At 35.8% G+C, this 13387-nt stretch overlaps 1 protein-coding gene across 2 annotated transcripts in view; it reads right to left on the reverse strand.

Annotated features, from left to right (window-relative positions):
• Positions 1 to 3526: 3526 nt before the first annotated feature.
• Positions 3527 to 13387, reverse strand: part of CERT1 (ceramide transporter 1) — a 108594-nt gene continuing 98733 nt past the window's right edge. For both annotated transcript variants that reach the window (XM_059418091.1, XM_059418090.1), the window contains 6 exons: positions 13235 to 13367; positions 12180 to 12250; positions 9293 to 9421; positions 8618 to 8747; positions 7324 to 7460; positions 3527 to 3669 (listed from right to left, as the gene is read on the reverse strand). In XM_059418091.1, coding sequence (XP_059274074.1) covers positions 7333 to 7460; positions 8618 to 8747; positions 9293 to 9421; positions 12180 to 12250; positions 13235 to 13367 — 591 coding nt within the window. In that variant the 3' untranslated portion in view covers positions 3527 to 3669; positions 7324 to 7332. The remainder of the gene's footprint in view (positions 3670 to 7323; positions 7461 to 8617; positions 8748 to 9292; positions 9422 to 12179; positions 12251 to 13234; positions 13368 to 13387) is intronic.

The raw sequence follows: 13387 nt of genomic DNA on the forward strand, positions 1-13387 counted from the left end.
AAAAAAAAAAAAAAAAAAAAAAAAAGAAATACCCAACTGCATATGGCTTTACTTTCTAGCAATCTGAAAAAACCTTTGGACCAACTTCCATATTAAGAAATTCATTTCAGGGGTGCCTGGGTTGAATGTCTGCCTTCAGGTCAGGTCATGATCCCAGGGTCCTGGGATCGAGCCCCGCCTTGGGCTCCCTGCTCAATGGGGAGCTTGCTTCTTTCTCTCCCTCTGCCTGCCTCTCCCCAGGCTTGTGCTCGATCGCTTTCTGTCAAATAAATAAATAAAACCTTAAAAAAATTCATTTCACACTGTAATCCACTACACAAGTATGTGCGTGCACGTGTATATACATATATACATATACGTATATACATATATACATACACATGGAAATATGTATGAAGATTAACATATTATGAAAATTTGCACATGCTATGTACTTGATCTATTCCATTCTGTTCTATTTCATTTAAAAAAAAATTTATATTGTTTTCTTGATCCCTAACTGGATTACAACCCACAGTTTAAAAACTACTGGAGTCGAGTTATTTTAAGCTCTTAACTACTCATAATTACACAGGCAGTATCTTGGGGTTAAGGAAAACAATCAAGCAAATACATTTGTCCATAATATTTTAATACTTTTCCACTTTTAAATACTGGTTTTAATTCTGTGATTGTAACATGGAAGATCCAACTTTATTATTTTTTTAAAAACATCATCAGGATCATAAAGCTATTATAGAATAGTTACACTCTACACACTCCCAAGGTACTTTAAAATGATTATGTTTTGAGTTTGTAGATGAACAATGACAGTAATCCAAATACATTGTCTGTACAACTCGGACTAAATACTGGTGAAAGTGTTTAACTGGACAAACAATTGATAAGCTTAAAGATAACCAGCACAATTTTACAAGAGAACCAGCTCAGCCCAACTAAAATTTTCTTAATAGCAGCTGACACTGATGTTGTACAGGTGTACAAATTAGCCGATAAAACTGAACAAGTAGAAAACCTGTTGCTCCTTTCCCTTATTTTGTATTCTGACCCTCTCTCCCAGCCATCCTCTCCTTGGTCTGGCTGTCTTTGTGGCGATCCCAAACCAAGAGCTGCTGTGATCACCCCCTACCTCAAAATCAGGAGTCCTTAATTCCAAGTGAAACACTGTGCTCTCTTGTCCTGTACAGTGGGCACTCAGGGACAAACCCATCATCACCAATATTTTTCAAGTCTCTATCACAGTACAAAAGAGTGAGTAGAAAAAAGAGTAAAAGGATAATTTGTTTTGTTATGTTTTTGTTTGGGGAAGAGAAGTAAGAAATTACTGTGTTTGGGAAAACATCATGTCCATTCAGACACTGACTAGGAATTAGTCATACAGATATAACCCCAGAGGATCTGAATATGTTTAAAACGGCTAGTACCTCTCCAAATTCTGACCTCTGTAAAAGTCTTAGTATTCCCCAACTGATTTCTAAGTCTGATCGGATGGGATTAACTCTAGTGAAGTACCTGTACAGTTATTGAAAGGTAAACATATCTTCTTCTTTTTTAATATAAATATTTTTAGTGTAATCATTTTGTTTACAGAATTGCAAAAGGATATCATTAACATTTAGTGCAAATGCAACCAAGGGTAATTAGATTTAGACATTGATTTGTAAGTTTTCCATAACTTTGTAAAATGAAGCTATCCAATTTAGTTACGAAAGAGTTACCTGTCTGTGTTCATGATAGTTACCAGACATGGCAAGCAGAGTAACATTTACACTGGGCATAGAGAATTTTTTTGAGGATTCCCATTAGCGGCTAAGGTGAATAAACCTCCCCACCCCACCCAACCCTCCCAATATCCCATATCCCAACCCCATAGCTGATTGTAAAATAAAATAAAATACACATTTGAGGTATAAACTTTTCTTTTTTAAACATCACAATATAAAATGCTAACTGGTGATGTAGTAAACTCGTATGATAATTTGTCTTATTTGCCTTACTAGCATTACCACCGTATAGGCACTTTTCCACACAGTCAAATTATGAACAGCATTTTTCTGTAATAAGGCATATTCCATGCACATCATTTAGAGAAAGGTAAATTAAAAAATAGAAAAGATTTATGGAGCATGAAATCTGCGTGCATGTAATATAAGCATATGTTTTATACGTATTTTTCTCTCTGTACAGAATAATAAATACCACTATAACTGATGCAAGTAATTCACTTCCAGGATTGTGCATATTAAGTGATCAGACTAATCCCATCATTAAATTATCATCTTGCATTCATCATTAAGACTCCATTACCATGTATGAAATATATACAGGACATGTTCTAAGCGACATGACTTTCTGCTTTACAAAATGGGTCTGATTTCTGTGTTTCTACAGAGATGAACAAGTCAGCAAAGCATGTACAAAATGCCTCTGACATATGTAAGCACATTTGTGTAAAAACACAATGAAGATTTTGAAGTGGGCAGTCATTTCTACTTCAGTGAGTACCATTCCTTGCCTCAACTCCATGCTTCAAGGTTTTTCACAGAGACCTAAAACTAAAGAAGGTATTTTACATTTAAGTTCTTACAGCAACTAAGGGAAGAATTTCAGTTTGAATCACATGGAATCCTTTACTGCTCTGCTGAAAATTCTGAGCAAGAGGCAAACAGGAGCGCTGCTCACGTTTTCTACGCGTATCTTCCAACACAGCCTTTAAACGGACCCAAATACCACCCAGACAGCCTAATTTACCTTTACAAGAAATACCGTGTATCTTCTTACACATTTCAAGAAAACATGAGCTTGTTTTATCCTTACCATTGTACCAGAAAGTAGTTTATACCCACAAGGTCTGTAATGTTTCTGTTTGGAGGCAGGCAGAACCAATTGAGGAATTACCAAATTGTGTTTGTAAACAAACTGAAAAAAATCTGTAGCACACAGAACAGAACTAAAAATATAATGGAAATATAAAGATACCTGGCGAAAAAAAATAAAGCTTTTCACTCTTTCTCCATCAGAACCAAGGTTCTTCATAGGAGTAAGACTATAGAAAAGGCAAAATCACAGGTTATTGACAGCCCTCAGTTATTAAGAGACACTTTACATAACAACATGAATCATTATAGAAATCAGCAGCAATGAATTCTATGATTATACAAAGCAAAAAAGTCAAAAAATTCTGAACACAGATTTAACCGTAGGCCTGAAAAAAGAGCCCCATCCAGATATTTGGTGCACAGAAAGCACATGCCCCATGTGCATTTAACTTTTGTGCTTTTCTTTTGTGCACGAAACCTGATACAAATGAGGATCTTAGGCCGGACCATAGTAAATTAAAAATTCTGAAAAAGTTTCCAAAAATTAAAGCATCAATTCCTAGTTGTGATTCAAAGTCAATTTTTTTTCTCTTCTAGGAGCAAGCAAATAAAAATATAGCCATATACATGTAATTTTACATGTATTTATAGTTATATGCTGAGCGAGGAGATCTAGCAGGAGACAGCTAGTGTTAGATGTTCACCTTTGCTATTGCAATATTTCTTCATTTTTGTATACAAGGCCAGGGTGTTGGGCCACAGACAAGGCTACAGATCCTATGTTCCAGCTTAGAGCATTCAATTTATTTTTTCCTCCAACATGGAATGTCACACAGCCTTGCTTCAGTCACTGCAGGAAAGAAAATAAGTAAAAAATTAAGCAATATATTATTACTAACAGCTGCAAGACTACCCAAATAGGTTCCTCCTACCATTTGAATCCATGGAATGCATAGAACTCTATTAGAAGTTTATGCTTTAAAGATTTTCATCTTTAAAAAAATATAAAATTATTAACCTTATATATTTGAAACATATCTCATCAGCAAGGAAGAGAAGGTCCTAAGGAATGTTTTGAAAGCTAGGGGGGATAAAGGAAATAAGCCATAGGTAAATAGGCAAAGAGGGATGGGGTGCCTGGGTGACTCAGTCGTGGGGCGTCTGCATTTGGCTCAGGTCATGATCCCAGGGTTCTGGGATTGAGCCCCGCTTTGGGCTCCCTGCTCAGTGGGGAGCCTGCTTCTCCCTCTCCCACTACCCCTGCTTGTGTTCCCTCTGTCACTCTCGGTCAAATAAATAGATAAAATCTTTTAAAAAGGGGGGGACCAATCAGAAGTTCTCTGGATTTGTACTCCCCAAACCAGCATTTCCTTCTTCTTAGTCTTCAATAAAAATTATGCCATACAATACCATTTATCAAGAATTTACGAGTTTTATTTAAACTCTGGGAAAGAGGTCTGTCTTATCTTTAACAAACATACTCAGACATCATCACAGGAGTTTAAGAGTTTTGACTATGAGGGATGCCTGGGTAGAATCCATTTCATTGGAATACATCATTCCAAACACTATGAAACAAATATTACTAGAGGCAAACAAAGATTTTTCACCATGTGTTAAGGTTTGAATTTGGTTCTTTGTCAGAAAGAAGCTCAAGTGGACTCAAGGCTAGAGCTAACTTTTGGCCAGTGAATCTTTTCAGGTCTGTCTTTATATACACTCACGTATGCCCATAAACAACGCTTCCTCCTTCCTCTGAGATGAATTTCAATCCCTTCCCCTCCAGGTCTTGTGTGCATATGCATGCGTGTGCACACACAGACAATACACACACATACTCAATAAGACAATGCCCCAAATCCAACAGTTCTGAAGCAAATACTGTTAATGATACTAGCATATTTTTTCAAATGCTGAAGAAAAATTATTCTTCTTTTCAAACACAGTTGAGAGCATGTTCTATATATAACTGCATTTTGATTTCTTTTGCTTAATCCCTAATTGTATTTTCTGCCCCACTTATTAGCAAGGCTCAGGATAGAGGTGAAGAAGAGAGAAAGCAGATTATAGCTGCACACTTTGTCTTGATTACAGCCAACAGCATTCTTCAGACATGCTAAGGCTGTGGGGAGAGACAATCCGGCTAATAAGTCAGGTGACAAGCCTATTGCCATCACCTGGCATCAGGTTTCTGCTTTATTTGATATAGCAGTGCAGAAACAAAATCAGCAAACTTCGTGTCCAGATCTAGCCATAACAATTCTAAAGTACAGGTTATTCTAAAAATAGCCAGAACATTTATGCAGTTCACTTATGCTTGAAGATAAGAGTCTCTCAAAGGTCGAGCTGTATCCCCAAAACCCTAACCATTCAGATAAGACCAGAATCTGTTTAACATTTTCAGGTAAGCTTTTTCCTGGGAAAAGCTAAGGATCTGCGACATCACTGAAAAAGCTCTTGTGTTAGTATTTGACAATAAATTAAGCCTTTGAGGGTTTTTTGTTTTCTTTCTTTTCTTTTTTTTTTTTTAAAGAAAGGCATACTATAAACAGCACCAGAAACCAGAATTAGTTAAAAATATCAGTCATTATGTAATTATTGAACGTATTATTTTTATCTAAAGAAAGTGACTCAGAATATACATTTCTCAGTCAATAATTTAATATTCAATATAGGTGAGAATGAGAGGACATTCATATATACTTGTGGCTAATGAATTATACTTTGGTAACCTCTATCAAAAATTTAAGTGTTAACACATACTGAGAGTTCATAGCAATAGAATTATATGAATTGCTCTCAAATGGACCAAGAAATGTTCAAAACTATTCATAATAAGAGAAATACAATATAAACTACACCCAGCGAGTATTTTTTAACCGATCGAGGTGGGAACAAGCCAAATTCTATTTCATACATTGTCTGAGAGGGGGGAAAGAGGCACTCCAATATGCAACTGCTGGTGAGATGGTGAGTTAATATGACCTCTATAGGAGCAATACCTAAATTAAAAATGCACAAGCCCCCTAGAAGTGTTGGCAGTGTCATATCTAGTAATTTATCCCAATATCAACTTGCAAGTGGATGTAATTATAACATCATTCCACCAAAAACTAGAAAAAACTTCAGTGTCTAGCAGTGGAGGACTGGTTAGATAAATTATGTGCATCTGTACGATGAGATACTGTACAGCTGCAAAAAATGAGGGAGGTCCATACTGTTATACAAAGTCCTTTAAAGTAAAGCAAGTGCAAAAACAAGTTACAAAACAGTGTGTTTTCCTAAACAACAATAAAAAAAGTGTGTGAGGGAGGAATACATGTGTATTTGTTTGTTCAGGCACAAAAAAAATTCTCTGGAAAGATACATAAGAAACTAGTAACAGCAGTTACACTCCTTCGTTTGGGGCTGGAGGGAGGGCAAAACTGGATGAGTAGGGAACATTTCAATGTTTATCTTTTCAGACTCTGAGCCATGTTAACATATCATTTCTTTAAAAAAATAATTAAAGATTCTGGGGCGCCTGGGTGGCTCAGTGGGTTAAGCCTCTGCCTTCAGCTCAGGTCATGATCCCAAGGTCCTGGGATCGAGCTCCACATCGGGCTCTCTGCTCCACAGGGAGCCTGCTTCTCCTTCTCTCTATGCCTGCCTCTCTGCCTACTTGTGATCTCTGTCAAATAAATAGGTAAAATCTTAAAAAAAAAAAAAATTAAAGATTCTGGGTGCCTGGGTGGCTCAGTTGGTTAAGCGTCTGCCTTCGGCTCAGGTCATGATCTCAGGGTCCTGGAATGGAGCCCCACATCGGGCTCCCTTCCTGCTCAGTGGGGAATCTGCTTCTTCTCCTCCCTCTTCCCCTTGCTTGTGTGCATGCTCTCTCTCTCTCTCTCCCCCAAATAAATAAATAAGTAAAATTTTTATTTAAAAAATTTAAACATTCCAGCTCTTTGTCCAAAGACATTCAGTGCAGCACTATCTGGCAATCAAAATATGGAACCAATCAATCCAGACATTAAGGTGGGACTAGCTAGCAACATTCATATAAGAGATTTTAAAGGAATGAGATCATTTTGTATTATCTTATATCTTTATATGGCAACAACAGTCAAGATATATTGTTAGGTAGAAAAAGCATGCTGCAAAAACACTAAGTGTAGAATAAAGCCATGTTTAAAAAATAATAATATATGTCACTCACAACATACATACAAAAATATGGGAGAATAAACAACAAAACCAAAGTAATTTCTGGAAAGGGAAAAATATGGGGAATTTGTCTTTCTGGAATTCTATGGCTCCATAATGTTAAAATCTCTCTGCATAAGCAGATAGTATCTAACATAAGCAGAAAAAAACACATTTTAATGGCTAAAAACTACAACTACAACTCCGTCTGGGAACATCATAAAAAGTAGAAACTACTTCCAACAATTAACTAAATTATAGTATCTGCAAGGTCAGAGTAGTTAAAGTTTTTAAAAAGGGATAATATGTTGTCTTCCAGTACCTGTTAATACTAGAACAAAATGGGTTTTCCTGCAGTTTTTTCTTGGACGTAAGAAGTAAAACGTTTTAGAAACTTTGGATATTCTCGTTTTGCCACTGCCCTTAACACTGAGGCTGGTGCCCATCCTCCAGGGTTCACTGCAAGATAAAGGAAAATTAAAACCTGTTAAGATACAATTCTTCAAATGTACGCGAAGCACTCATTTTATTCCTTTGCTTTTAAAAAATTTCTGACGTTGGAATAGTTAATATCTCTTAAAGTCCTGACCTGACCATTAATTCCTTCATGCTAACCACCACACAAGAACACACAGCAAATAAGAAAGTGTTTATTACCTGTCTAAAATGTTCCTGCCTCCCTAAATTATATGTAAATATTAATACAGCAACATTTTAGGTTATGTCAGATTTGTCAAACTCTACTCTAATCAAATAATACCTCACTCAGGCATTAACTATATCTTTAAATGTAATAGCAGTTATGTCCCTAAATAAAGAAGATCTGAGGATTTGATTAGAGGGATTCCAATGACTCCTCAGGTGGGAAATAGATGAAGTAAGAAACTTAAAGCAGGCGATGATTCAGAAAACAAAAAAGCCTAACAACGAGAAAAAGAACTGTTACTTTTCTTTATCATTATTGCTTATGCTCCTAATTATATTTTATTAGACAAAGATAATAGTAAGATGGCTTAAAGCCAAGCATATGGGAAAGTGATCTAGAGATGAAGTATTAAAATTTTCCTATCAAGCCCCAGCCTCAGAAATTCTGATAGAGTAGTTCTGGAGTGAAATTTGGACATGGGTATTTTTAGAGTTTCCTGATAATTTTGATACACATCTCTCTACATTAAAAATCACTAATGTAGGGGTGCCTGGGAGGCTCAGTGGGTGAAAGCCTCTGCCATTGGCTCAGGTCATGATCCCAGGGTACTGGGATTGAGCCCCGCATTGGGCTCTCTGCTTGACCAGGAGCCCACTTCCCTTCCTCTTTCTCTGCCTGTCTCTTTGCTTACTTGTGATCTCTGTCTGTCAAATAAATAAATAAAATCTTAAAAAAAAAAAAAAATCACTAATGTAAATGATTAAAAAAACCTAAAAAGGCATTTAGATCATAGTAAGAAAATCTAGGGGTACCTGGCTGGCTCTGTTAGAAAAGCATGTGACTCATGATCTTGGGGTTGTGAGTTTGAGCCCCATGTTGGGTATAGAGATTACTAAAAATAATAGTTTAAAAAAGAAAAGAAAGAAAGAATCTGTATGACCAAGTACCAAAAGAAACCCCAAATACATACCATTAGCTACATATGTAATCTTGCATAGAATGTTGTCCCTGCTGATCTCCTGGTTTCCCTCTGGTGGGCTTACCAAAGTTTGACAAATCATAGCAATATTTATTTTGGCACGGACACATCGATTGTTTAGCTGCCAAAACAAATAACAGAAATGAAATATCAGTGTAGTAGATGCCCATTTCATAATCCCTATTGGTCTAATAGTACATTAGGTTATCCAAAACCACAGCTCATCAACATTTCCAACAAATCTTATAAGGACCAAAAAATAATACATGCCAAGCTGCTAGGACATCAAGAATGATTTTCCCTCCTCTTAAAAAGCAGATGGACCTAAACCAAGATAGAAACCACAGAGGATTTGGTAGCAGTTGATCACAGCTTGAGAAGGAACAGTGGAAAGCAGCCTTCCATTATCTACCCATTCTGTTCTGTTTCCTCTAACCATTCTGCTCGGTCTCTAACCTCAGGAGGAAAGGAACACAGCCCTGGTATTCACAGCCATGACTGCTGCCCTCGGGTAACACATAGGCTATACTGTTCCACCATAAAAGAAAATCTAAGAAATGTTAGCAAGTATCTGTGTGTGTGTCATATGTGTTTATCACTCTTGTTCTACGCTGTACGTTTAGCTTCATACTGTACAACTATACACATATACATAAGTGTACTTACAGGAGCACTGTCGTGGTCCACAGAAAAATTACACACTATCCAGGTTTCAGGGTCATTTTCAGTCAAGGCTGGTATCTTTCGAATGGCAGAAAGATATAATACATCTCGCTGAGAAGCAGGCCAAACTCTCTGTGGAAGAAGTAAAAATCTTTTGAAAATATAAACTACTTTTAAATTCATATGTAATATGGAACTACCGGAGAAGCAAACATAAAACCAATGAATATCTTAGGCAAAGGTAAAAATCTGTCAAATTTTAAATGGAAAGCATCTGAAAGTACCCAGCAAAGGATTAACTATGAACAATGAATTAATGGCTTTGCAGAATAACAACATCAAAGGAATAATCCATTTTTTAAAAAACTGGTTTTACGTAACAAAAACTTTTGCCATTAAAGCATTTTAAAGTGTACAATTTAGTGACATTATATTCATAATACTATGTAAACATCGCCACCATTTCCAACATTTTTTATCACCTCGAACAGAAACTCTGTACTCAGCAATTAATTCCCCATTAACCCCTTCCCCAAGTTCCTGATAATGTTCTGCTTCTAAGTACAGTATGAAACCTCCATTTAAAGTGCCATGACACTTAAAAGCTAAGGTTTCAGTGTAAGAAGACTGCTTCTTTGATACCATAATGACATCCGAAGAACACCAAATCAATTAGATTGAATCTTTCAGCTTTATGGTATGCAAGGAAATTTACCATGCTGGAATGATATGGAAGTGAGGTCTCTGAAAACTGAGACTATGTACTTTTAAACAAGAGAAAAATATGTGTAATGCCTGTCCTAATTGTAGTATAATAAATAGCCAATAACAGTGTCAATACAACACAAATCACTTGGAAAGTGAAATGGTTCATGTTTTAAAGATGCTAAATTTCAAAAATAGGTGAAAGCAGTGCTGAGCAAATCTATGTGAAGCCAATAATTTTAAAGGCAATTGTGGCTGTGTTAGAACTAATGACTGCAAATCCACAAGGATGACAACAAGATGAAAATTTAAAGAATGAGAATGACTTAAATTTTAGAGAGAAGCAGATTACAAAAGAAGATCAGATTACAAAAGAAGCTAAATTTAAAGGGAAAGTTATAAGCATTACTGAATTTTGTTGAAAAAAATTATGAGAAGACAATTTGTTTATTCAAACACAACTCTCGCTTAAATTTTATGACATTTAAGGGATATTATTTTAATAGTTTTTGGCTTTATTTTTCAAAAGTGATTGTAATACAACCTATATAAATCCTTCCCTCCATCTCCAATTTATGAATTGAAATGCTTTCAAGCAGACTGTTTTCCAAGATCAATTATCTTCAGATTGTAAGGTTCTTCTTACTCTTTCTATGCATTCCAAATTATAAGGTAATTAATCGGTATTTTTAACATTTACTAAATTTTAAGTTTCCCTTAGACTCCCCAAATGTGTATGCTAAAGGAGAATCTTGTTACACACTTCTTTTTTAACTGAAGGAAAGTTGACCTATAATGTATTTTTTACACATTTCTTGATCAGCTACCATGTAAAATCAAGCCGAGCTCAAAATCAGTACATACAAGATGCCTCATATGACAAAACTGAGTTCAAGAAATACATAACTCATAATATTGTCATACATTCAGGTCAATTAAAAAGTCATTTAAAGAAGAGAAAAATGAAGAACCTACTGAAGTACTGTATTTCTTATGTAACATATTATATTATGTTGGATGGATCCTTCCAAAATCACAGTTCCTTTTTATTATTTTCCTTTTTAAAACTTATATTAGTTTCAGGTGTACAACGTATTTATTGGACAATTTTATACATTACTCAATGCTCACTACAGTAAGTGTAGTCACCATTTGTTACTGTAACCTTACTACAATATTACTGACTACATTCCCTATACTGTACTTTTCATTTCTGTGACTTATTTATTTTATAACTGGAAGTTTGTACCTCTTAATTCCCTTCATTTATTCTGCCCACCCTCCCACATATCACCCCGTTTACTGTTCTTTATACAACATATTTGGCAATTTTCAGGGAACAGAGCAGAATAAGGTAAGAGAAATATTAATTCTTCTATTTTAAATATCTAGAATAGCAGAGGAAGGGATGAAGTAAAAGTAAAATGAAAGTGAATCAATTTAAATGACAATGTTTTTGTATGCTCTTGGTATATGACCAACTCCTTAATAGTTACATTTAGCAATTTTCACTTGCTTTCAGATAATCCACTTAGATGACTTTCATATCTATCAGTCTTAACAGATATCAATAATATACTTTTCATTCCCGTCATTACTATGGTCACAGGAAACTATGATTCACTTTTGTATTTGGTAACAATCACTCATCTCCTATAAAGACTAGATGCTACAAAAACATTTAACAGGATTTCAGTATTCTCTAAACTTTAAGTGCACGTAACTTATTGGAGATCTTTATCAAACACACTGTTCCTGGACATTTTCCAGTTTTCTGAACCAGGTTCTGCTTTTTTTTTTTTTTAAGATTTTATTTATTTACTTATTTTTCAGAGAGAGGAGCGAGAGTGAGCACAGGCAGACAGAGTGGCAGGCAGAGGCAGAGGCAGAGGGAGAAGCAGGCTCCCTGCCAAGCAAGGAGCCCGATGCGGGACTCGATCCCAGGACGCTGGGATCATGACCTGAGCTGAAGGCAGCTGCTCAACCAACTGGCCACCCAGGCATCCCGAATCAGGTTCTGCTTTAAAGGAGCTGATATCCTATCAAATATGTGGCATTCATGCATCATTAATAAAATCTTGGGATCTTTTATGGCATTTAATTTCCTGCCAAATTTTACTTTAGAGAATTTCTATGTCTCAGTTTAAACTACAGTGAAATCCTTTTGGGATGAAGAAATCTTTACCTTATGCGTTTGATAAATGATGATTGCATTATCAGCTAATGTCTCCACCACATGGAAGTTTTCTATAGTTGCTGAAATGAAGAGAAAATATTAGTAGCCTCTTCGTAAAACGTGATTAACTTCAGTTATACTAATGGACACTGTGATAATACAGGCAGGATTCTGCCCTATCTTGGCTAAGTCCAAAGGGAAAGTAGCTAATACTTCATATTAGGGCTATAGACAGTGGCCATGAGACATGATCACCAGGAAATCTCATTTCTTTTGGCCCTGTATCTAGCTTCCACAACAAGAAAGCAATTCTTATCACACTGCATTACTCAGACATAAGTTCCTATCTAATACTATGACCATTTCTTGTAATCTCTAATTTATTGAAGCTGAATAAACTGTTCTATAAAGGCTTAGGTGACTACATTTGTGAAAAAAGAACATCAAACTATCACTGATAAACATCTTATGATGTTCACAACTATCTGTATCTATGAAATTTTGTTCCTAAGAGGATCACACATATGCACGTGTGTGCGCACACACATGCACGTGTGCGCACACACACACACACACACACACACACACACACCACACAAGAATAACTCTAAACGGATCACAGCAGGACTTGTCTAGGGTTTACCAAGGAAACAAAACAGACTGGGAAAGTAGATGATAAAGCAGAAATCTTTAATTTTAGTCCTGGCCTTTCCACTAATTAGGGTCTGTGGCTTCTGTCAAGTCACTTAACCTATCTCCTATCTGAATTTTACTTTTTCATCTATCTAACATGCAGGTTTATTGAAGTACTGAATCAAATGCTGTAATATAGTCAGAAGCATTTTGTAACACTGTATGAGCTCTATTTCACTGTAAAGCTCTATTTAAATTAAGTTAAAAAAAAAAAAAGTAAGTGCAAGCTATTACCAGATTTTCCAGGTATTTTCTACACTGACTTTGTAAACTGTAGGTGAGATGCAAAACACTGGATTGGATTTAACATTATATTCAAAATAAATTCAAAATAAAAATTATATTAAGGTATATTAATAATGGCAGCTTACTTTCCCAATCATTGCGAACATCAACATTCCAGAAGTAATTGCAGACCTCATGTCCTGTAACACCTTTCACTGCATGGGTAGCTTTCAAAGGATCCAGAACAATCCCATTTTCTTCTACTTCCCTTCGATATACCTAAAGAGGATATATTTAAA

This window comes from Mustela nigripes, chromosome 12, assembly GCF_022355385.1.
Source record: "Mustela nigripes isolate SB6536 chromosome 12, MUSNIG.SB6536, whole genome shotgun sequence".
NCBI classification, from domain to species: Eukaryota; Metazoa; Chordata; class Mammalia; order Carnivora; family Mustelidae; genus Mustela; species Mustela nigripes.